Source organism: Pongo pygmaeus, chromosome 14, assembly GCF_028885625.2.
Source record: "Pongo pygmaeus isolate AG05252 chromosome 14, NHGRI_mPonPyg2-v2.0_pri, whole genome shotgun sequence".
NCBI lineage: Eukaryota > Metazoa > Chordata > Mammalia > Primates > Hominidae > Pongo > Pongo pygmaeus.
Window position 1 is genome coordinate 49,547,965 of NC_072387.2, and position 25,846 is coordinate 49,573,810.

At 36.4% G+C, this 25,846-nt stretch overlaps 1 protein-coding gene and 1 pseudogene across 5 annotated transcripts in view; both read right to left on the reverse strand.

Moving 5' to 3' along the window:
- ELF1 (E74 like ETS transcription factor 1) overlaps nucleotides 1-25,846 on the reverse strand; it is a 126,358-nt gene that overhangs the window by 33,538 nt on the left and 66,974 nt on the right. For 4 of the 5 annotated variants that reach the window (XM_054446568.2, XM_054446567.2, XM_054446572.2 and 1 more), the window contains one exon: nucleotides 13,488-13,787. In XM_054446568.2, the coding sequence (XP_054302543.1) occupies nucleotides 13,488-13,559 (72 nt within the window). In that variant the 5' untranslated portion in view covers nucleotides 13,560-13,787. Of the gene's footprint in view, nucleotides 1-13,487; nucleotides 13,788-14,359; nucleotides 14,457-25,846 lie in introns of those variants that run through there. The other variant, XM_054446569.2, reaches the window with a different exon arrangement.
- Nucleotides 22,966-24,905, reverse strand: LOC129011520 (regulator of G-protein signaling 17-like; annotated as a pseudogene).

The following is a 25,846-nucleotide window of genomic DNA, read 5'->3' on the forward strand; positions in this document are numbered from 1 at the left end:
ACTTCTTCATAGCCAAATTCTCCACATACTTTAAAAAAATATGCCACTAAAACAGCTCCAAATATTTCTGTTGATTAACTCAAGCTCCCTGTAAACACTTTCTATATTCTTTTTTTTTTTTCAGACAGGGTCTTGCTCTCTTGCCCAGGCTGGAGTACAGTGGCACAATCACAGCTCACTGCAGCCTTTACCTCTGGGGCTCAAGCAATCTTTCCACCTCAGCGACATGAATAGCTGGGAGAACAGGCATGTGCCACCACACCCAGCTAATTTTTGTGTTTTTTGTAGAGATGGGGTTTTGTCATGTTGCCCAGGCTGGTCTCAAACTCCTGGGCTTAAGCAATCCATCCGCCTCAGCCTCCCAAAGTGCTGGGATTACAAACATGAGCCACTGCGCCCAGGGTCCTATTCTTTATTATAAAATAAAAAGCAGTTTTAGCAACCAGGCAGAAAAGTTTATGTAGTTGTAGTACCCACTGCTCAATACATTGGTCTAAATTATAAGAACATCATAGTTTTACTGACTACAGGTGTAGTACATGAGTCTAGTTCTTAAAAATGTAATAGATAAATGTATTTGGGAAAAAGTAAAAAATCGCACTAATCCTAGATATAATCAGTATAAAAGACAATTTACTTAATAGTCTTCCATATTCTCTTTTTCCTTTATGGTTCTTTTTCTCTCTTATACCCTAGCATAATGGTTAAGAGTTTGGGCTCTCTCAGGTCAGTCAATTTCAATACAAGTGGCACTTTACAGCTGTGTGTTTCTGGGTAACATGCATTCCTTCAACCTCTTTGAGATTCCTCATTATACATGTTTTCCTTACTTGTAAAATGGGGATAACAAGAGTTGTCACACCATACAGGCTTTTAAAGATGAAAATATAAAATGCTTATCACGTGCAGGGCCTGGTAAGGGTAAGAGACAATAAGTGTTCATTAATTATTAAACAACACATCAATTTTTAGATTAGCCTAGTGTTTATATGTGTGTATGCAAATTCTGCCAGGTTTTGGTATCAGTGTTACGTCAGTTTTGTAAAAATGAATTAGGAAACTCTCTCTGAACTGAAACTGTTTAAATTAGTTCATTAAATTTTTAAGACAGGGTCTCTGTCAGTGAGACTCCAGGCTAGAGTGCAGTGGCACAATCATGGCTCACTGTAGCCTCTACCTCCTAGGCTTGAGATCCTCCCACTTCCGCTTCCCAAGCAGCTGAGATCAGAGGTACAGGCTGCCACATCATGCTAATTTTTAAATTTTTTTGTAGGGGTAGAGTCTTACTATGTTGCCCGGGCTGGTAAAGTTGAAAATAACTTACTCACAAAACTATCTGGGCCTACTCGTTTTGTGCATGTGGGGATTGTTCCCTGGCAATTTCGTCAGTTTCTTTCATTGTTACTGGCACATTTTCAAAGAAAAAAAAAATCTACATTATTACCATTCCAAAAACTTAAAATATTTCAACGTATTAGCTCAAATGATATAGCAAATCCTTATACTGTTCTGCATTATCCCATCATCCCTTAAAATATAAACAAACAAATCAAGTATCGTCAAGATTAATGAGGAAATTAATGAACAGCTAAAAGACAAATTATCCTCTAGTTGATACTCTAAAAGAGTGTTAGTAAATCAGAACTGGAATCTAGACTTATTTAGTAATTCAGCTAGGTTACTTTGAACAGTAATTACTCTGGATGCCTTTGTAACCCTGCCCTACAAATCTATCACAGGTGAAAGATTCTAATACAGGTCTCCTAGTTACTTAGTAATAAATTCAAGACAACATTATACTATAGAAATCGGGAAGAATACGATCTCTATCATACAGTGACTTGTAAGAATCCAAGTGTAGACAGAAAAGACTGTAAACTACAAAGAGCTGTACAAGATGTTAGGCAGTGTTATCTTTACATTGTATTCAAGACTAAGGCAAGTATTCAAGACTAACATCCAAAGATGCTGCTTTGGATGTTAATCTTCATGCCAAGTATGTTTGGATGTTAACCTCCGTGCCAAAAAAACATACTTGTCTCTATTAGCCTCCTTACACTTCCCAATGGCGTTTGTTCTCTAATATCCTCATTTTTATGGATTATGTACCTGCTATAAATGTCACATAGATAAACATGTGGTTTAATTAAGGGGAAAAAAGGATTCAAGTGTCTGGTCAATGTACTTTCAACTAAAAAAACTCACTGCAGCACTGTGTAAAAAGTGTTCTCTAGTCTCTGTTTCTGGGAGTCTTTCAATATAATAAACTGTAAAATAGAATACAGTGGTACCCCTAATGTAGTGATGACGGAAGCAGCTACTAAGGACGTCATATGGCTTTATCCACTTAATCCCCACAACACTAGGCTATATATTATTGACACTTACTAGTCAACCAGCCAGGAAAAGCTGAAATCTGAACCCAGGCAATCTGACTCTAGAGTCCACAAGTTTAACCACTACCAGTACAGGATCCTATAGATAAACACTTAGAATTCATTACTAAGTCATAATGAAAGTCTCATTTCAATTAACGCTTGGATAAAAAATGTATATTATATATAGATTGCTAGTTACCTTCTAAATGATCACTGTATTAGACCTATAGCTGAAACAAGTTTGTTTTATTTTTCTTTTTTTGAGACAGGGTCTTACTCTGTCACCCAGGCTACAGTGCAGTGGCAAGATCACAACTCACTGCAGCCCCCACCTCCCAGGCTCAATTGATCTTCCCACCTCAGCCTCCTGAGTAGATGGGACCACAGGCAGGCACCACAACACCCGGCTATTTTTTTTTTTTTAATAGAAATGGGGTCTCCCTATGTTGCCCAGGCTAGTCTCAAACTCTTGGGCTCAAGCGATCTTTCCGCCTTGGCTTCCCAGAGTGTTGTGATTACAGGCATGAGCCACTGCGTCTGGCCAGTATTTGAGTGTTTCTGAAAAAATCCTGGCTTCTCTCTTGCACAGCACCATCAAAAACATAAAGGTCTAAGTAAAATGGTCTTTTCTCCAGAATTCCCCAAGATAATGTTTGAAATTCCATTGCAAATCCTTGTGGAGTTGTTTTTTAACAAAGTCTAATCCTAGTGTAACTGTGTCATGACAATTGGCTTTCTTTAGTCTTTGCCTAGATTTTTCTTTTTATAGCCAGGATAAATTACAATTTGGCCATACATCTCAAAAAGTAAGAGTCAATGAGAATGATCTGTTTTCTTATTGGAATGTCCACATTAAAAGCTTAATAGTATTGGTGGGTTGTGTATGTGTGGGTATATGTAAACAGAATCAGTTATGAGGTAAACAAACAGGAGGTTTTTTTGGGGGGGTATAGTAAATTTTAACCAGATTTAAATGTTTACTTTACTTACAAACTAAGTAGATTAATAAATATCAGAGTAGTCACTACCAGACTGGTAAGTGTTTAAACATGCAGATTCCATATAACTCAAAGAATTTTAAAAAATCATAAAGGGGCAATTTCTGCTATGAAAAGATGGACTTTGACAAGAATCTTATACAATATGTACACAGCAAAGAATAAAATGAGGTAAGGCATCCTTGAATATAGGCAGTTTAGCTACAATAGAGCCTCTCCCAGAATGGAAAATTCATGCTACCTGCTCATAGGTATGGAAGAAATTAGTGGTACTCCAAAAAAACTGAACAACACCAGGGCAAACTATGTCGAAACAAATGTTAAAGGAAAATGCTCCCTTACAGCATAAGTCTACCAGATTTTTAAAATCCCGAGTCACAAGTTTATTGGCTTATTCTAGAATCAAGCCAGCCATTCTGGATTATCAAAGGAAAAATGTGACAAAAGAACAAAACAAAACAATCTGAATGAATTTGTGTAACTGGTATGCAAGTCACAAAAATCACTTTCATCACCTCACTTACCCAGTTGGATAATAGAGATTATCCAGTGTAAGACAAGAGCTATTAAAGCTTTTTCTTGATTTATCTCAGGTCATTAATATGAGGACTGTGGGACCAACAGCAATTGCTACATTTATTGACAACTTCCATGTGCCATGCTATAGGTAAATGCACTGCATAAACATTTAATGCTCATAACCTTGGGAGGTAATTCTGTTATTTTTTTGAAAGAAATAAAGCTCAATGATATGTAAAAACTTGTCTAAAGTTACACAGCTAGAGCCAGGCTCCCAAATTGATATTTTTTTAATGCCATATCACACAGACTCTTGATTGACAAACATCAGTTTTCATGATTAAATGTTATGTCAAAGTTGTAGGCAGTGGACTGAACACACACTAATCAATCACTGTTTAAAAAATCATCTCCCACTTAAGTCTTTAAATAACACATTATTTCCAAATGTGTGCGTTGAGGTAGGAAAGGGGAGGGAGGAGATTACAGATAGCTGGGCTTCCCAGTAGCTCCTTTCCAACAGAACAATGGAATTTTGTTCTAAATATTCTTGTTTTTATTTTGCATATGCCACAAAATAAAGTAGAATGGGGCAAATGCAGAAATCATGTAAAACCATAAAATATAATAAATCATTAAACTGTCACCTAAAAGATCACCTTTTAGGAGGGAAGCTTCTTTCCTAACTTTAATCTGCGCATCATCCTGCTGATAAGTTTCCTGGTCTCATATCTTCAGTACTTTCAACATCACATTTAGTGGGAATAGGTTAAATGGGTCAGCTTACAAATGTTTTACCAGTCAAAATATTATAATGTAGCATTTCTAACAATTCCTTAGCAATTTTCCAAAAGAAGAATGGCTCTAATATTGGGAATTTTGGTTACTATTTCTAAAACACACACTCACAATTATTTTCATCAGTACTCTCTAAATATGTTGAAAATGACCCTCTTTTTTAAAAAAGGCCAGTTACACTATCTGTTTATATAACTGCCTATCTTTTATGTGCTATGTGTTCACTGAAATGGAAAGGAGACAAAAATTTTCAAGATCACATAGCAAAACTAAGACATATCAAAGGTGTCAAATGTTAGGGGAAATTTTTTTTAAGTTATTTTTAGAAGCAACAGAGGTGCTAATTTCCTTTTTTTTTTTTTTTTTAACCCAGGAAGGCTATTCTAGGTGATTGAGTATTTTCTGGGAGAAGACGTTGCCAACCCTATTTCTGACAAGAAACTGACCAACACAAACCTCATTTTAAAAAGTGTTCTTTGAAAACGTGTACAGAATGGATAAATAAAATGTGGTATATCCATATGATATAATATTATTCAGTAGTAAAAAGAATGGAATAATGATACATGGCACAACACAGATGAACTTTGATAACAGGATGCCAAAGTAAAAGAAGCCAGTCGCAAGACAGCACATATTCTATGATTCCATTTACTATAATTGAATTGTCCAGAATAGGCAAACATACAGAGACAGAAAGTAGATTAGTAGTTCCCAGGAGCTAGGAAGAGTGGGGAAGAATAGGTCATGACTGCTAACAGGTACAGATTTCCCTTTGGGGTGATAAACATGTCCTAAAATTGATTATGGAGACAGACATACAATTCTGTATAAACTTAAAACCACTGATTTGTACACTTTAAGTAGATGGATTATATGGTATGTGAATTACATTGCAATAAAGCTGTTTTTCTTTAAAGGTACATATACAGGTATGCCAGGCATAAGAACCATCTACCTGTAATTATACTAATTAGCTAGAATTAGTAACAGTTTTTTGCTAAAATCATAAATGCAGAATATAATAATTCTTCCATATTTTAAACTACTTTTCACCACTTACATGTTGCAGTGGCATTATTCAATTAGTGGTTAAAGGCACAGGCTGGGTTACAATTCCTAGCTTTATCACTTAGTAGATACGAAATTACAGGCAAGTTGCTTCCCTTCGCTGAGCCTCACTTGACTCTTTTGTAGTGAGAATTAGGAGCACCTACTCCTTAGGATTGTTTTAAGAATTAAATAGGATAATCCCTGTAAAGCACAGTGCATGGGGCAAGATGCTCACTAAACACTAGCTACTAAAATTCACCACTGAAAGTTTCTGGAGCCCATCTAGTCCATGTTCTACCCTATACAATGATCTCATCTTATTCATTTCAGGACGTTATCCCTGGGCCTCTGTGGGATGGCTAGGGGGCAGTTAAAAGAAGATTTTGCAAAAAAGAGTAATGAGTTCCTACTCTCCACACTGACTCCTCTTTCATAACAACTATCAGCTTCCTTGCTGCCAAGAATGGGCAAAGAGATAAGCCAAATGTTAGACCACAGGCAGGGTTGTTCCTTCACTTAACCTGAAGAGGGCCTCAGCCCTTACGCAAAGTCAGATCTCCCCCAGAAGGCAATCAGGCTTGTACCTGGGGGCTCTAAGACATAACTCCTTTGATAAAGACTTTTCCAAGTGTACCGAAAAGAAACAAGCAAACTCTGTATATTACTTTCATAAATGGCCAAGCTTTTAATGGATTTCTTAAGTTTGATACGACAAGATTTAAAAAGAAGGCAACCAAAGCAGATAGAACCTGGAATTTTAGGTAAATAACAGAGGATCCACTAAGTCCATGTACAGATCAGTGGCAACACTCCAGCTTCCTGCCCTTCACATCACTGGTGCTGAGTAAGTTACACATTAAACACTATCAACTCATTCCTTCTACCTTACTTTATGAGGTACACCTAATCTCTGACCTAACAGAATCTTGCCATTCCAGTTGAAAAATGGCAGGTTGGTGTGACTTATCCTCTTACATACAGGAAATAGTATATAAGGGAAAAGGAAAGCTCTATATGAATGTTAGTTTCTCTGATTTTTTTTTTGAAAAACAATTTTAATATATAACAGAGGGAAAAACAAAAGCATCCACATGCCCACAACCAGATTTAATAAATGTGAACAACTGTCATTTAACGCATTGTATTTATTTACAATTTCAATGACAATCTTTGTCAATGACAAACTTCAAAAGTTATTTGAAGTGTTTTCCACTAAATGTACAACAGAATAGTTCCAAATACTTCAGAAAAAAGATTAGTTCCAAATACTTCAGAAAAGAAATAAGAATAGTTCCAAAGAAAAAAGAATAGTTCCAAATACTTCAGAAAAAAGTATACTTTCCAAATACTTCAGAAAAAAGATTCCATGAGCATCTGTTTCTGGTCTTAGAACTGTAGTGACATGGCTACACTGTCCCTGCACCAAATGAGAATGTGGACAATAGGTCCCGGGAAAATGTATTCTGTGGTCAAGAGAGCTGTGGGCAAGGTATCACCCTCTCATCATTCAGAGATCCTCTGATATGATAAGAACCATAACCGAACACATATATATCCCAGATCATCTAGCAACAGGTAAGTTTTATCTATTTTACAGAAGAGATCACTTATTCAACAGATTTTAAAAAGGAAAAAAAAATCTTTAAGAGGACTCAATGATATTAAAGGCTTTGGTAATATTAAGGGGAAAAAAGACAATGTCTTACTTCAAATAATTTAACACTTATTTGAAAAAGTTAGTAATGTGTATATGAAAATTTAACATGGCAAACATGTGAGACTGATAATAAGCAATACAGAAATAACAATAAAGTTGTTAATTCCTGAAGGAATTATTTTAGGATGAGTTCCTGGAAAAAGTATGCTTTGTTCTAAAATCTTGAAAGATTATTAGACTTAAATATGCAACAGGTATGAATGTGCGAGATCATTTCTGAGCAAACAGTGGGGAAGCAGGAAAGCATTTTGGAAAATTACATAGTGTGAAACAGTCAGGCACACTGTGAAAAGCTTCTAACCATAACTTAAGATGTTTGGACTGATAATGAAGTCAAGAGAATCCGTTAAAAGTTTTGGTACACTCTGCTGCTCTAGAACACCTCCTCTTCTTCATCTGTCAGATAAACTAGATCCTCCTTTGAGATCCAGTTCAACTTCCATGGTGAAGCAGTCCCAAAGTTGCAGTGCAGTCAATGGCTCCATTCTCAGTATCCACAACACTTTGCATTTATCTGTGTTACATTGAATAGTGTTTCCCAAACACTGCAGCATGAAAAAATCACTGGGCAGCTTGTATAAAAGACAGCAAGGCACTGTTATTCTTTTTTTTGTTTGTTTTTCTTTAGACGGAGTTTCACTCTTGTTGCCCAGGCTGGAGTGCAATGGTGCGATCTCAGCTCACTGCAACCTTCGCCTCCCGGGTTCAAGCAGTTCTCCTGCCTCAGCCTCCTGAATAGCTGAGATTACAGGCATGCGCCATCACGCCTGCTAATTTTGTATTTTTAGTAGAGACGGGGTTTCTCCATGTTGGTCAGGCTGGTCTCGAACTCCTGCTCTCATGTGATACACCACCCGCCTTGGCCTCCCAAAGTGCTGGGATTACAGGCATGAGCCACCACGCCCAGCACTGTTACTCTTAAACCTCCAGGAATTAGCGGTCGGAGGAAGCCAATTTACACCCTAGAGAGGAAAGTGCTAAGACTACCTTCTTATATTGTGATGAGATTCTATAAAAATGTTGTTCCACATGTTCATTTTTTCCATGTCACCAGACTTCTCTCTAGTGACTTAAGTCTATAAACATAAATATGATTTGCCAGAAATTCTACTTTTAAAACCAATGACTGAAAAAAAACATAGTGTTTTTTTCATATAATATATCAAAATTATAAAAAGCATTAAACTATACTGGCTGTTCTTCATTAACTCCTGGAACATTTAAGTAAACAGGTCTCCTTCTCTTTAGAAACTTGTATCCATAGACTTCTGCTTGTTTCTTCTTCTCATACATTCACCATGCTAACACGCTTGTTAAGATCAAACCAAAGCACCATTGCATAAAGGGATATTGCACTCAATACTGATGGGGTTGCTCTCCCATAGAAGTGCTTCATTCTCAGCTACAAATATTCCCAGTTTAGAACAGACAGCAAGAGCAGAGTTTTAAATTGTCAGCATCAACAGCATTGATATTTCCTTTCCAACACCCCCGCCATGACCCCTGCCATCTCCACTCAAGAGTGCCAAGCAATTCTGGAAAATACAAACTGAATAAGGGAAGATGATCAAAATGCTGGCAACCATATTAATAGTGTCAGTTTCTTTAGACTAATATATATTTATAACCTAGATCATAACTGAAAACAAAAAATATATTCTAATCTGGTGCCTTCAGTGATTTTATAAACAGCCAAAACAGAATACATTATTTTAAAAGTCATAAATACTTTTTAACTTTAAAAAGTTAAAATCCCAGCAGGGTTTTAATGTAGCTTAACAAGCTAACTCTAAAATTCATTCAAAATCCTATTCCAATTTGGGGGGAGGAGGATATCCTATCGGATATCAAATCTATAAAATGATTCTAATGAAAACAATGTGATACTGGCACAATATAAAAACAGTTCAATGAATGAGAATACACTAGAAGTTCAAAACTGAAGCCTGTACACATGGTAATTTAGTATTAACAAAGGTGGCAGTTTAAGTGTGAAAAACATAAAACATTCAATAAATGGTGAAGGGCTAACACCACTATTTGTGGGAGTGGGGGAGGAATCTTCACATCATGAATACCTCACATCATACAAAAATAAACTGCAGATGGACTGAGGAGCCAAACATATGAAAGATACTAGAAGAAAATGTAGGCCGGGGGCAGTGGCTCACGCCTGAAATCCCAGCACTTTGGGAGGCCGAGGCAGGCAGATCCCGAGGTCAAGAGATGGAGACCATCCTGGGCAACGTGGTGAAAGCCTGTCTTTACTAAAAATACAAAAATTAGCTGGGCGTGGTGGCGCGTGTCTGTAGCCCCAGCTACTTGGGAAGCTGAGGCAGGAGAATTGCTTGAACCTGGGAGGCGGAGGTTGCAGTGAGTCGAGATCACGCCACGGCACTCCAGCCTGGGTGACGAGGTGAGACTCACAGAAAAAAAAAAAAGAAAAGAAAATGTAAAGAGAGTACATACTAATTTTAGGAGTGACAGGAGTGAAGAAAGCTTTCCTAAGCAGAAGGCAAGAAAAGCCCCCAAAACTAATATTATTAATTTGTAACATTGATATATTTTATTAAAAACATTTAAAATTTCTATAGCGCACAAGATATCACATTGTTAAAAGACAATACTAAACTGAGAGAAAATATCAATGATTCTAATGTAATGACCATAATATTTAAAGAATTCCCACTGGGCGAAAGGATATATTAATAAGTAAATCAAAGAAAATTCTAATTGACAATAAATAAAATTTACAAATAAACCACTTCACCACTAGTAGTCAAGGAAATGCAAATTAAAATAGTAAATGTCATTTCCACCCTAAAGACTGGCCAAAAAAAAAAAAAAGGACTTCTGTTGATAATGGTTTGGGAAATACACTATTAGTAGTAGCAGAAATTAACACAGCTCCTCTTCCCCCGCCCCGCAACTTTTATTTTAGATTCAGGGGGTATATGTGCAGGTTTGTTACATAAGTATATTGCTTGTTACATGGGCGAGGCTGAGATTTGAGGTATGATTGATCCTATCACCCAGGCAGTGAGCACAGCACCCAACAGTTAGTTTTTCAACCCTTGCCTGCTTCCTTCCTTCCCCCACCTAGTAGTCCCCAATGTCTATTTCCATCTTTATGTCCATGTAACACAGCCTTTTAAAAGAATTATTTGTATTTATATTTTTAGTAAGCTCAGTAATTCTGTTTTTAATAACCCTACAGATATAATCACATAAGTGTACAAAGATACACTACACACACACACACACACACACACACACGTAATGACAAAATTACGGTGCTCAGTAAATATTAGCTATGAGCCAGACATAGTTCTAAAAGCTTTAGAAACATCAACTCATTTAATTCTCACAGCAATCCTATAATTTAGGTTCTATTATTTTCATCCCCATTTTGCAGATGAGGAAACCAAGGCACAGAAAGGTTGAGTAACTTGCCCAAAGTCACAGAGATAATAAGCAGCGGAGCCAAGATTCAACCCAGACATTTCAACTTCAGTACCTGAGCTCTTAACCACCGCTACTACTAGGTAGATCTACTGCCTTCCAAACAAGTATGTTCACTGCGATATTGTACATCATAGCAAAATGCTGGTAACAGCCATGATCAGGAACTGTAAAATAAATAATGTGCGGCTCATGATGTAAAATAGTAAATGATGTAGAATCAACATACACACAAATATTTATAATACATTAAGTGAAAACAAATGAGACACAAAAAAGATTTAGCATAACTTCATTTGTGTCTTAAAAGCAACCTCTGTATGCAGTTTTGTATATATGTATGTTCATTTGTTCAGACATTTTTCTAAAAAATTACACACAAAATATTAATACTTAATACTAGTTTCTTCTGGGAAGGAAAACAAGATTAGGAGTAAGGGTGAAGAGAAATTTTTCACTAGTTATTTTATGTATCTTTGTATTAGGTGACTTCTTTTATTAATACAAATGGCACGTTATTGCTTTTCCATTAAAAACAAATTAACCTAATAAGCAAACAGGGAGGTAGAGCCCCAGGTTAGACAAGATGCTAATATCAGCAACAGCACTGGATCTACCCCCTGCAAAGCAGTTACATTTGCTATGCTGATGGCCACAGACTGAAGACGCCAAAACTCACCAAGAGTTGTAAACATCTTGATGCTGATTATAACACAGTAAGATTGTCACACATTATTGCAAGAATATATAAAACATCATTAGTGAGAATCAAACTGGCTGAGTTCAAATTGTGGCTCTACTATTTACTGGCTGTATGATTCCAGGAAAGTGACTTAACCTCTTGATATCTCAATTTCCTCATTATAAAATGGGGATTAGTATTTACCTTACATGGTTAATACTTATAAAATCCTTATAATACCTGCACAAAATATAGATTCATTTTGTTAGACAAAAATAAATAACTTAAGAAAATACATATATGTACATGCTGATGTTAAGCTAACAGTACCATCTCCCTTTCCAAAAACATAAATAACCTCTGCAAAACAAAGTATATCATACATAGTAAGTGTATAAGTGTTGTTTTGCAAAACTTTTTTTTAGGCTATGTAGACGCATGCATGAATATGGTACCACAATGTAAAATTCACTTCTCTCATGTTCCAAAGAGTGTCAAATCCACTATAACTAGAGCATATTAGTGAGTGGCTTAGGGCTTTGTCCTCTGCTGCTACATCCCGAGATCAAACCTGACCACATCAAGCCTAGCATCTATAACAGCATCTTTCATTTAAGAGGGCTGCATAGTAAACACACTGTTTCAAACCTTAATATACACACAAACATCCTGTCTTAAACCAAATTCAAAACATCTTTCTTCCTAAAATATCTTTTCTATTGTCTCTAGATTAAATCCATATCACTATTAATATATTTTTAATCAAGACTAAGCAATTCTCTCCCTGAACCTTTTATCCTCCCTAGTCAAAGCTCATCCTGATGTTAAGGCAACTTAATCTAAATCCTCACCTTTTGTAGGTTTATTTATAAACTTTTTGTTCTGTCACTTCAATGGACAACACAGCTAAAAAAATTTTAATTTTATAAAAATCATTAAATTCACTCTGCCAAAAGTAAGAATTTTATTATTTGTAGTAACTATGTTTCCAGAATAAAGGCATTACATATTATAATTGGCCTATTAAAATTAGGTGTTTAGCATTAGGCTTATTTCAGTGATAAATCAACTTTAGGTTGGTTCTCAAAATATTTTTTCTAGTACCCTGTCTGTCTGAGTCTCTCCAACACGTACACTATTTCTCCCATATCATGTCTTACATTCCCTATATAACTTGTTTAAAATCAAATTAATTGTAAAGTCCCAAGAAACTCTAGCCTCGTACCAGTTCTTTTGTGTGTGTGTGTTGTGGGGAGGGGGGAAGGAGACTAAAATTAATCTTAGATCCTTTACTCAGTATCTCCTAGATCTTTTTTATATACTGACAACAGTAACTTGCACATCTTATATAAATTCACTGAAAGCCGATTTAGAAATTCTTCAGTTCAATCCCCTCATTCTGCAGATGATGAAATCTAGATCTAGAGAAGTTAAGTAACTTCCTCAGAGTCACATGCTCTGGACTGAAATGATGTATGATTATGGGACCGCTAACGTTGTCTCGTCTACTTGAAGAAGTAGCCCACAATTACAAACATTAATTAACCACATACATTAAAAGGCAGTATATTCTCTAGAACTTTTCAAAGTACTTAAAAATAATTACTTAAGGCATTTAGTGTTAAGTCTCATTTTACAAAAAAACAAGCTGAATCCCAAAGGTATTACTTCCTTGTTACCATATCAAAGCTAAGGATAAGACTTATTCTTAATGAATTAACTGGTGCTTAAAACATAGTATCATATTTCCTCCAAATATTTCATTTATAAATTACTTTTAATAAAGTTTCTCTCATTGTCTTTTAAAGGAAATAATTTTCTGATATGAAAGAAAAATCATAATAAAGTCATTAAAATGAAATTTTCTCTGGATCTCATACCTGTCGTTCATCCTCCATGACGTTACTAGCAAATTCAAATACTAGGTCGTTCTGTTGGACAACAGCAGCCATAATAAAGCATTCCCCTTAGATCCACATGAGAAAAATTCCAAACAGATTCATGTATCAGGCAGCAAAATCCAGTGACTGATTTGGGTAAAAAACCCTCAGCTCTGTCTGTGGAGTAACTGTATACCCAAGTTTTCTTTAGGGAAGGTGCTTCAGTTTTCCTGGTTCACTGATATTCTAGTCAAATTGAGACAATTTTTCTGAAATTTTTCTTCTCTCAAGCTTCTTGGCCTAAAAAACAAAAGCTTAGATTAGTTATGAAAAAGCAATCACCCACTTAGGATATAATAACTGATACAGAGGGCAGTATCGCCAAAGCATTTTTTTATTATTAACGTTTTTAAATAAAATCGACACGACTAATGAACATACGCTCTTTTTAAAAAGTTACATATTTTCTTTGAAGAGTTTGCTCCTGCTAAGATCATCTGTACTGAAAATTATGCCTCTCCCCCACTCTCCAGTTAAACTACTGTTAAAGTACTCAATATTTAAAAAAAAAAAAAAAAAAAAGGTCAAAAAACCCCAGCAATGAGGGTTGTAATCGCAATAAAGGATATATAAACAATTTCCTTCTTTTCACCAACTCAGCAAAACACATAAATAGAAACTGCCACCCAATGAGTAATTTCATAACGTATATATTTTCACCTTTAAGAGGATTTATATAAGGATTTAAAATCAAATACATTTAAAGTTTAGTAAGAACTATTTTTACATCTTTTAAAAATAAGCAGAAATTAAAGCCCACTCTTTCTGTTCTTTAAAAAGGCTTCTGATAAGTAAAATGTTTTAAAAATTACCATGCTTAAGGCTGTCTTCAGTGGCTTCTTTTTTAATGCACCGAAATGTATCCTTATCTCTAGCATAGGCTTGCAAGCAACAGGAAGGAAACAGCACTTGACCACGTCATGGCAAATTAGAACATGCAAAGAACTGCACTTTACAATAGTAGAAAAACAGAAACGCAACTTAGCAGTGAAAACAATTTCACAGCGAAGGGACAAAGGCTTTTAAAATGTCTGCCAAAGATGTTTGCCTATTTAAAAAAAAAGTTATCAATACTAACAAAAGGAAAAAATTATTTAGGTGTTTATCACAATCTTACTACATTTTCATCAAATGATTATGGCCATAAATGTGGCCTGAAAAGAAAGATACAAAAATAATTACATTAAATAACATCTAGTTCTTTGAATTAGCATTTACAGTTTTAATACAAACACTTTAAAAAAGAAGTTGACTCCAAGGAAAGGATGGCCAGTAATTTCCTCATAATTTTAAAGAGACAAGTCTGGGGATGAAGCTGACCTAGTGAATCAGTTTCCCTGAAAACGTAAATCCAGCTAGTATGTGCCAACCAAATCACTTAATCGGTTTCCTAATTTCTGTAAAGCCAAGTCCCTATGTGTTCTGGGCTTTGGGGTCATCACGGATGACTGTGATTTTCCTAGCAAGAACTCAAAAGAAGAATTAAGAATCCAGTTCAGATGATATTTCTACTCACTACACTAAATTCCAACCCAGGAAATTTCCCACTCTCATCTAGTCCCTTTTAACAGGAAGTTTAACTCCAACACTGGGAAAGTATTTTTGAGTACATTCAGGTGGTTTTTGAGCAATGTATCATATCTAGAAGAGAAAAAAAAAGTGTTTTGATTTAAATTGATCACAGATAGATACATTTGGCCTTGTACTTATTATTATTTATAATACCTTTTTCCTTAAATTATTATCCAACCCAATTCCTCTATAGTAGACCTGTCTTATGTTCCTCCACACAAACTATTCAATCTTGCCTCTTTTCTCAACTTCTGTTATTTCCCATGCCTGCGACACACCCATCTTCTACTTGCCAGCATTCAATCCCATCTTTTCCATTCAACACTCAAGCCCCATTTATTTCACACAGCCTTCCAACATCTATGCCTCAAACTACAAGGACTGCTCCCTTCAAAAACACAGCAATTACTGCCCGTAGAACCAATTTAGCATGAATTGTAGTACACTGTCTTACATTTGAAAACTGTGTCCCCTTAATTCAACTGAATACAGGTTTGAGTACCAATTATTTGCAAGGCAATGTGCCAGGCACCAAGACAACTGAAGCAAAACCTCTTCTGGGGAAATAACCATTGTCTAAAATTTCTTCTGCACCTCCCAAACCTGTGTGCCCACAGTGATGACAAAAAGGATTATATTGATGACAAATACTGTTTTAAATATCTTATCAGGCCAGGCATGGTGGCTTACACCTGTAACACCAGCATTTTAGGAGGCTGGTGGGGAAGGAGTCACTTGAGACTGCAAGTTGAAGACCAGCCGGGGCAACATAGCAAGACCTCATCTTTACAAAAAATAAAAAGTTAGCTGGCTGTGTTGGTGTGTGTGCATTTGTGATCCTAGCTACTCAGGAGGCTGAGGCAGGAGGATCGCTTGAGCCCGGGAGTTCAAGGCCGTAGTGAGCCATGATTGCCACTGTACTCCAGCTTGCATTACAGAATGAGACCCTGTGTTCAATAAATAAATATCATTACATATTTAAGCTATTTCTACAAATATCCTTTACTTAAAAAAGAATAACTGACGTACTCCTGATAAAGAGGAAACTATTATCATAAGTTTGAAAAACCAGAGTAAGAAAATATAACCAGAATCAAGGGATGTTTGCTGATACAGAAGTTTCTCTGTAAAAGATTAGGTTCCAGAAGGCTATTTCAAAACCCATTTGTTCATAAATGCAAAATGACATTGTGCCAGTGGCCAGTGTGAATACGTCTAGGTAAATTTAAGTTTCACTTTCTTTTCCACTGCTCTCATGTACCTTTTCGTACCAGCACTTCCACACTGCTACTGTGCTTTAACAGTTGCCTTTCAGAAATCTAAAAAATCAGGATAAGCAATCAACATACCCACACCTTATAGTACATACTAACAACTAACACTAATAAATCAAAACTGAAATGGCTCTCCACAATCACTAAGCCACTTATTACGGCAGAAAAAGACACTTTTGCTCTGGCATGTAGCTTTTGCTTATTTCTATAGAGAAGTCCATAAACTGAAAATGTATAAGTAAAGAAAAGCATTTTACTGGCTTAATCATGTCTTTGATTCTCTGTCATCTTTCCTGCTCCTCTTCCTCTCCCCTGTGTACCTATACACCCTTCTGCATCAAGGTGATTCTTGAGAATACATTTTCTGATATCTGATCCAGAGGGAGTACCTACAGATATAAAAGATCCTTATAATCTTTGATTACAAAGCCCGGGTATCTTACAATTTTTTCAGTAATAGACAAGACTGAAGAGCTAAATCAATGATTCCATTTTTAATTAGTAAACTGGGGTGGTCAAGTTCTCACAGTCTACAAGCAAAACACAACTAAAACTAAAATTCTTGTTTCCTAAATCAGGACTCTCTCTAAAACTGTAATATACAGCTGGGCCTCTAAAATCCACCAAAGTCGTTTCTGCTATAACAGTTTATAACACAGATTAAGCAAACGCATATGTCAAAAATTTTTTAAATCTCCATCTCTAGGTTCAGCTTCTGAGCTCCAAATCCAGTCACTAAACTATCAGACAAGTCTACATCAGTGCCCCTTGAAGTCAGTGTGTAAAAAACATGTCCAAAACTAAATGCATCATCTAATTCCTCAAATAGGCTCTTAGATGGAAAAAAAAATATGGGCACTCAGATTAGAAAAAAGGCTTCTGTTCTAACCTAACAAATTGAAAGGTCCTCAGTAAATTTAAAACTTGTTTAAATTTACCCATCCTTAATTATCTATTATAGTCAGGAAGCACTCTGCTGTATTAATAGTTCTCAAACATGTTTTTTCAAAGTGTCAGTCTTTATAAAGTAACAAGAAAAAACATAAGTGAAACTACTTCTTCATCACACAGACATAAGCAGTCAACTTATTTGCACAGTTTTCAGAGGGCATCCAGGCAGACATCTACCAGATAATAAAAAATCTTAGGCTGGCTCAGATGTCTCTTAATTGGGTGAGGACCATATTCTTATTCTCCAAGGAGACATGCCACAGGAATACTTAGCAACAAGGTTCCTAACCTCTCATCCCCAAAATAAGCTTTGGAGTTAAAGTAAAATAGTAACACAAAGCAGTTCAGAGAACAGGCTCTGGAGTCAGACCAATTGGGTGCCAATCTTCTGCAGTGTGACCTTGGCCAAGTTACTTGCTTGGTGTCTCAGTCTCCTCTTTCTATAAAATAGGTATCAGTCTCAAGTTTCCTCCTTCTGTAAAACGGGTAAGTAATACCAAAACCTAGAGCTGTTGTGTAGATGCAAAAATGCATGTGCAGAATACTTGGCACATAACATGCACTGAATTAACATTAGCTTCTTTAGCGCTCTAAGTATATCCAAGAAACATGTAACAGGTGCGTGCTAGGTAACTAATAATTCCTTAAGTCTCATTTCTGTACTCCCTGGAAGTCTCCATTACCATAGCTATTTGCTAGACTCCAGAAAAAGAACATTATAGCCCATTATCAACAAAACTGTAATTCTATTCCAGTGCTTAAAAGTTTGGCGTCTTTTTAACAAATCCTGTTGCTTCAAGGCTAGGACTTCACTCTGTCTGGCAAGCTTCCCTAACACAGAGTCCCATTATGCCTCATTCCAAACAAAATGACTTCACTGATGGTAAACACAAAACCCTCAACCACACTACTAGCTACTATAACCAATTCAAATGGTTACTTGTTTAATTTATTACAGAAGACTTCAGGTACTAAAAAAAAATGATAGTCAAAATTGATCACTGATTGAATGTAAATTTAAGATTCCTTCAGAAAGGTTTTTAGACACAAGGATATTAAACCCATGAATTCATAAATATATTTTTAGAAAATCATTGCTCTCCTTTTCTTTTTTTTTTTTTTTGAGACCGAGTCTCGCTCTGTCGCCCAGGCTGGAGTGCAGTGGCGCCATCTCGGCTCACTGCAAGCTCCACCTCCCGGGTTCACGCCATTCTCCTGCCTCAGCCTCCTGAGTAGCTGGGACCACAGGCGCCCACCACCGCGCCCGGCTAATTTTTTGTTTTTTTTAGTAGAGACGGGGTTTCACTGTGTTAGCCAGGATGGTCTCGATCTCCTGACCTCATGATCCACCAGCCTCAGCCTCCCAAAGTGCTGGGATTACAGGCGTGAGCCACAGCACCTGGCCGAAAATCACTGCTCTCCTTTTAAGTTACTATGGTACCAACTGTTTATGGTGAAAATTAATAAATAGTCCAGTGCCATGGCTCACGCCTGTATCCCAGCACTTTGGGAGGCCAAGGCGGGTAGATTACCTGAGGTAAGGAGTTCGAGACCAGCCTGACCAACATGGTGAAACCCCGTCCCTACCAAAAACACAAAAAAATTAGCCAGGCATGGTGGTGAGCGCCTGTAATCCCAGCTACTTGGGAGACTGAGGCAGGAGAATTGCTTGAACCCAGGAGGCAGAAGCTGTGGTGAGCCACGGCGTGCCACTGTCCTCTAGCCTGGGGCAACAGAGCAAGACTCCACCTCAAAAAAAAAAAAAAAAAAAGAAAGAAAATTAATATATAAAGAGAATCAATCAAACAAGCAAAAAGGTTTTAGATCAGACAATTCCGGGATAAAGGAGGTGAAATATACCAGCTTAAAGCAATGACGTGGTTGAATGACTTCTCTAATAAAGTATGTAATTCAGACTGTGTCTGTTTATGTACATATGGCATGTTTGTAGGCTGGCAGTATCTAAAAAACTGGAATGCTACAGTAACTCTAGACACCAAGTAATTGAACAGAAAGAACTTTCACAAGATGTGGTAACCTAATAAAGGGCTCTTTTCAATATATACAGATAGTCATGATAAGAAATGCAATATTTGGAAAAACTATTGAAAAAATATAACAGAAATGAAAGAAAACAGAGTAAGAAAGTGAGAGAAAAGAAGTGAAGTTATACAAAGTAGAAATGAGAAGCAAGCAATAAACCCATAATCTGTAATGACTGAATTCCTGTGTGATGGACCATAGTTTGGCCTTTTAAAAAATCTGTTTTCTATTATAATATGGTAGAAGGCTCTATATTAGCTCCCAGCAGAAATTAAGTCAGTGGTATGAAGATAAATTGCACACAGTCTTCCAAAGGTTGCCAATTCTCAATCTAAAAAGTGTGAAATCACAGGATATTGGAGCTGAAAAAGATCTAAGGATTACCTAGGACAACATATTCACCGAAAAGATAAAGAATTTAGGCCTAGAGCATTCTGATGTGTCCAAGGACACACAGCCAGTTAGTGGCAAAGAAAGCAAGAAAAGCCCAGATTTCCTACGGGTACCTTTATATCTATATTAATAGAACTTCATTAATATTTTTTCCTTAGCAGAATATCTGGAAAAATAAGAAATCTCCTAGACAAATACCTAGCAAAAGTACCTTACCATACCCCAGTATAGCTGTCAATTAAAATGCTTTTATATATTATGCAATCTCTTGATATTTGGGATAAATCATTTTCAACCATATTTTTAACTGAAACAACTGGTGCAGAGGGTTTGTAGATTTCCCTATTTACTACTTCAAATCTTAGAGTTTTACTATCTCCGAAGTTTACTATATCATATCATCTTGCCTTACATTTTCACTGAGCCTAAAAAGTAAAAAGGAAACATGTATAAGCCTTTTTAGAAGGCTACCACAATTTAGTAACTCATTAAAATACTTCAAAATAGATGTGTACTGATATTTTTCTCTCTAGTTCTTTTTTTTCTTTTTGAGACAGAATCTTGCTCTATCGCTTAGGCTGAAGTGCAGTGGCACAATCTCGGCTCACTGCAACCTCTGCCCGGGTTCAAGTGATTCTCATGCCTCAGCCTCCCAAGTAGCTGGGACTACAGGTGTGCACCACCACGTCTGGCTAATTTTTGTAATTTCAGTAGAGATGGTGTCTCACTATGTTGCCCAAGGTGGTCTCAAACTCCTGAGCTCAAGTGACCTGCCCACCTCAGCCTCCCAAAGTGCTGGGATTATAGGCATGAGCCACTACACCTAGCCTTTCTAGCTATTTTAAATACAGTATTATTGCTAGAATTTGCATTAAAATATGCGAATATGGAAAAAACAATAAAGAAACATCCCAAAATGCAGGTATAGTTAAGAAACCAGATTTGAACTTTCCCAAAAAAGAATAGTCATACTTTCTCAGTTCCTGCTTTCTCTAAACCAGGTACTCTACACACAAAATTGAAGGGAAAAAACACAAGTTAATGTCACAAGGCAAACAAATCATTTCACTGCACTCAGTGTTCTCATAATTGAAAAAGAATATGTTTCTATACCCAACTTTTCATTTAAATTTTTTCAAATACTCAATGAATTTAAGAAAGTTGAGAGAAAGTTTAAAACTATGTTTTTGCAATCTAAACAGGTACCATGTATTTACTATGAATATATTTTAGGTAGGTATGCAAGATAACTACTTAAAATTAAGCATTCTTTTATTTTTTAATTAATTTTTTCATTGTTGAATTCTTTATTAATTCAAAATATTTTAAGTCAGTGTAATGCACATGCATTTTACACTAACATCCATAGATTTCCACAATATAGTAAAATGAAAACAGCTCTATTCTGATTTACTTTGAAAACTCAAAGAAAGCTACCTAGTTTGAGACTTCTGAATTTTTTTACATTATTGTCATGCTCAAATTCTACTACATGGTGAAAATTCTAGCATTTTCCAGTAGTATATTATTGTACATAGGTAAAATGATAAAACTGATTCTAGGAAGGGGGAATTAAAAAAAAACAGAAAAGCTTAAATTGGAGGAAACATAATCTGGATTAACTATTCAATTTATTGAGTACCCACTGTTATTCTGGCATTGCAAAATAACCAAGTGTGGTGTCTCTTAAGTTGTATTCATGCATTTAGAACTTCTTTATTGTCCACTAATAAATATTGGTAGAGTACAATATATGGTTATAGATTAAGTATGATGAACATGGTAGTAAAAATTTATACCCATTCGATACATAATTTTACAAAACCGAACACATTATTTAGCAAACATTTAAAAATCATATACAAGAAACATATTTATGACAAATCGGTTAAAGCCGGCAGGAAATACATCAGGTCTTTTACATTATTTCAATATTCAGTGTTCACTGACTAGTGGAGGGCAATATAGAAATGCAGTAAGCAAAACTGCCAGTTTAAATTTAAGTTACCTCTTATGACAATTAGTAAGACTAAGATATTTAATATTGAAAGTATATGGAGGATTATTGTAATTATTTACACAGACAGTTCAAGGGAAAAATTCACTTTCACCTCTATTAGGTGAATATTCAGGCTAAGACTTTTGGACTTTTATTTTTCTACTTTACTGTATTTTCTTTATAGCATGTATTAGTAATCACTTAATGCAACCTAATATCAGGGTTGAAGAATCTGCTCAGAATTTGTTTAGCTCAGTGTAAATGTCCAGAAATTTTACCTTCAATATAATCTCTTTAAAAATGTATTACTTTGGCCAGGTGCAGTGGCTCACACCTGTAATCCCAGCACTTTGGAGGCTGAGGTAGGTGGAATGCCTGAGCTCAGGAGTTCGAGACCAGCCTGGGCAACATAGTGAAATCCCGTCTCTACTAAAAATACAAAAATTAGCCGGGCTTCGTGGCATGTGCCTGTAGTCCCAGCTACTCGGGAGGCTGGGGCAGGAGAATGGCTTGAACCCGGGAGACAGAGGTTGCAGTGAGCTGAGATCGCGCCACTGTACTCCAACCTGGTGACAAAGCGAGACTCCGTCTCAAAAAAAAAAATGTGTTACTTTACAGTGGAGAAACATAATAGATGCTAACTCAGCTAAGTGATCAAAGTTAGCATCAACAGCTAAGAGTAGCCTAAAGTTTGAGAGACTGTCACAGCTAAGAGGAGTCCTGATGATGGCATGTACCTTTGATATCATGTGATAAGCATGGCACTTTACCTTTGCGTTCTTCCAAAAACCAAAAACCCATGTCTAGTCATGAGAAAAACATCAGACAAATCTCCACAGAGGGACATTCCACGAAATACCAGTTTCTTTCTCAAAACAGTCATCAAAAACAAGGAAGGTTTCAGAACTGTCACAACTAAGAGAAGCCTAAGGAAACATGACAACTAAATATAATGTGGTATCCTGAATGGGATCCTGGGACAGAAAAGGGACCTCCGGTTAAAACTAAGGAAATCTGAATAAAGTATGAACTTAATGACCAATACTGGTTTATTAATTTTGACAGATGTCCCATAGGTCTGTAAGGGACCTTTCTATTTACAGTTTTTCTGTAAATATAAAACTACTCTAAAATTAAAGTTTTCATGGACACATTATTATTTTAAATTTTATTTTTATTGTAAACATTTTTATTTTTTCTTAGAGTTAGGGTCTCACTTTGTTGCACAGACAGATGTGGAACTCCTGGGCTCAAGTGATCCTCTTGCCTTAGCCTCCCAAAGTGCTGGGGTTACAGGCGTGAGCCACCATGCCCAGCCCGTTACCACCTTTTATTAAGTTTTTATTTTCATTGTAAAATTGTTAAAGAAAATCATACTACCTTAATATTAAAAAGTGTTTTCTAATTGTCAGTCTCTTATATCTTAGTCTTAGGCCTATAGCTCATTTATATATTTAGCAAATAACTTGGTATTATTTCTGTCCTTGGGAATGTTGTTTTATTTCCTTTGGAAATAAAATTTTCAAATGACTTCTCTTATTTAAACTTTAATTTTAACCTACAATTGTATATCTATCTATCTATCTATGTATCTATGTCATGAAACATTTCTATAGATTTGAGGTGATGGTGAACTGAAAGTAGTGATTTGGGATCACATTATTGAGCAAAGCAATAACACTGACATAGTGTTCCATCTTAAAATATGATTGTATGTTTTGATGAATAGCTAAATCAGATGTTTAATGTACGTTTTGGAAAAAAATAGGGGAAGTGCATTAAAATGACATTTAATACAAGCATAAAATAACAATTATTGAGTTGAAGAACTCTGATAAAATAATGTCACATTTTATTCTTTCCATGTTTGTTTTATTTAATGCTCATAGCCATCCTGATAATTAAGTATTTTATTTGTCATTTGCAGATGAGAAAATGAACTCAGAGAAGATAAACGATTTGCCCAAAGTCACGAGACAGAAATGTAACTTGAAATCAAATTTGTAATTTTAAGTTCCTGATGTTTTTACACTATGCTCCCTAAGTGCATCTATGGACACACATTTCCATTAGTAAGCATTGTAGGTGGCATTCTTTTAATACAGCAATAAGAGCTACATCTTTAGAAAGGAAACGTATCCAAGCTTAGGACAGAAACACAATCTGTTTATTATTCTAAAATGTTTATTTCTAACTGTTTAAAAGCTGTTACGCAGTGACAGCATTTAGGTATAAGTCAACAGTTTTAAAAATCTAAAATTTCTGAAATGAGATTTAATATGAGAAATAATGAAGAATGAATTTCACATAGCACATATGACATAATTAAAAATATTACATTTGGTTATTGTCATCAATGCTTGACAGTGTTCCTTTTCCCTACTCATCTTAGAGCTTTTGTCATAGGAATAAAATCAATTCCCAAACTGGGACCTTCTATCAGTTAGGGCAACATTTTGCCTTTTGTAGTGTTTTCATTAGAGTCAAAGCTTTGAACATCCCCTTGAATTCATCTGAAAAGATGTTACTTGGGGCTGGAGAGAACTATACATGTGAGGATTAGGATCCAACAAATTTCTATTGATCACCTCTCTAACTCAAGAATTCTCTAGCTTGAGAATCAAGACTGACCTCTTTTGGTGACAGTACAGAAATGTAATCTTCATATATCATTCTAGCCTTTTCTCTTTTCTTTGATTACTTTTTTGTTCTGTTCTTTCTTTAAGTCTTCACAGGCAAGCCAGAAAAGTAGGTTCTCTTCGTTGTATTCTGTTCAGAGGTTTCTTGCTGCTGGGGCCTTCATCATCTTGTCAAAATTTTGAGACCAGGGCAAGACTTCCTCTGCAGTGGGGTTCTGGCATTCCTCTAGGACCTGGATACTCTCCATTTTTGTAGTGTGTGTGGTTCTTCCTGCATTTTCCCCTCTTTCTTCATTCCTAACAGTGAGGCAGGAGCAGCTGCAACAACAGCACCAACAAAAGCAACAGATGTTGCTGGGCCTCTGGTTTCCAGGCGCTTGAGACACAGCAGGCGTTCCTTCATTTTGGGACTGCTGCCTTTTTCACATTTCAGCTACTTCAGGACCCAATTGGCCAGTTGCCTGGAGGTGTGAGCAGCGCACCGATGGGTACGGGGGGAGCGGGGCTGGGTGGCTCTGTCCTCTAGCGGATCCCGTTTGCTACTATCCGCCCAACTTAAGCACCCATCGGGCGAGGAACTAATTTTTATTTATGTTTTAGAGACAGGGTCTCGTTGTTGCCCAGGCTGGAATGCAGTGGCATGATCCTTGCTCACTATGGCCTCAAACTCCTGGCCTCAAGTGATCCTCCCGCTTCAGCCTCTTGAGTAGCTGGGGCTATAGGTGTGTACTACCACACCTGGCTAATTTTTTATAATTTCTTTTGTAGAGAAGGGGTCTTATCATCTTGTCGAGGCTGATCTCAAACTTCTGAGCTCAAGCAATCCTCCGGTCTAGGCCTCCCAAAGTGCTGGGATTATAGGCATGAAACACTGCACCTGGCCGGGTTCTTTAATTTAAATTAGGCATTTTTTAATTGAGGGGGAGTAAGCAGACGGAAATGCCCAGGACGTTATCAAAAGTATAGTTTTATTTTTATGTAAATAAAGCACAAATCGATTTTTTTTGTATAGGATGTCTCAATCAAACTTCTGGTGACTTAACCAAACCTGACACAGGTTTTGGCAACTTGATCAAGGTCACCTTAGCTTCAACCATGCTAATAAAAAAAAAAAAATCAATATGATCAAACTAAACAGACTGACTTCTCTGTGTGTTTGCCTTTTTGCTGACAACCAGGTGAAAAGTTCCAGGACTCTGAAGGCAGGGCCACAATTACTCACTACCCAAACCTGAAATTCCAGTTCTTTCACATAGTTCTTCACTTCCCATCATTGGCCACTTGGGCTAACCTGGTATCAGAATACACTGATACCAGGGCAGCATTTCTAGCACCCTGCAAAACAGCCAAACAGACTGAATACCTAGACCTGTCCATACCTGTGGTCTCAAGTTTAACTCTTTTTTTGAGCATGTTCTGAAAACAAAG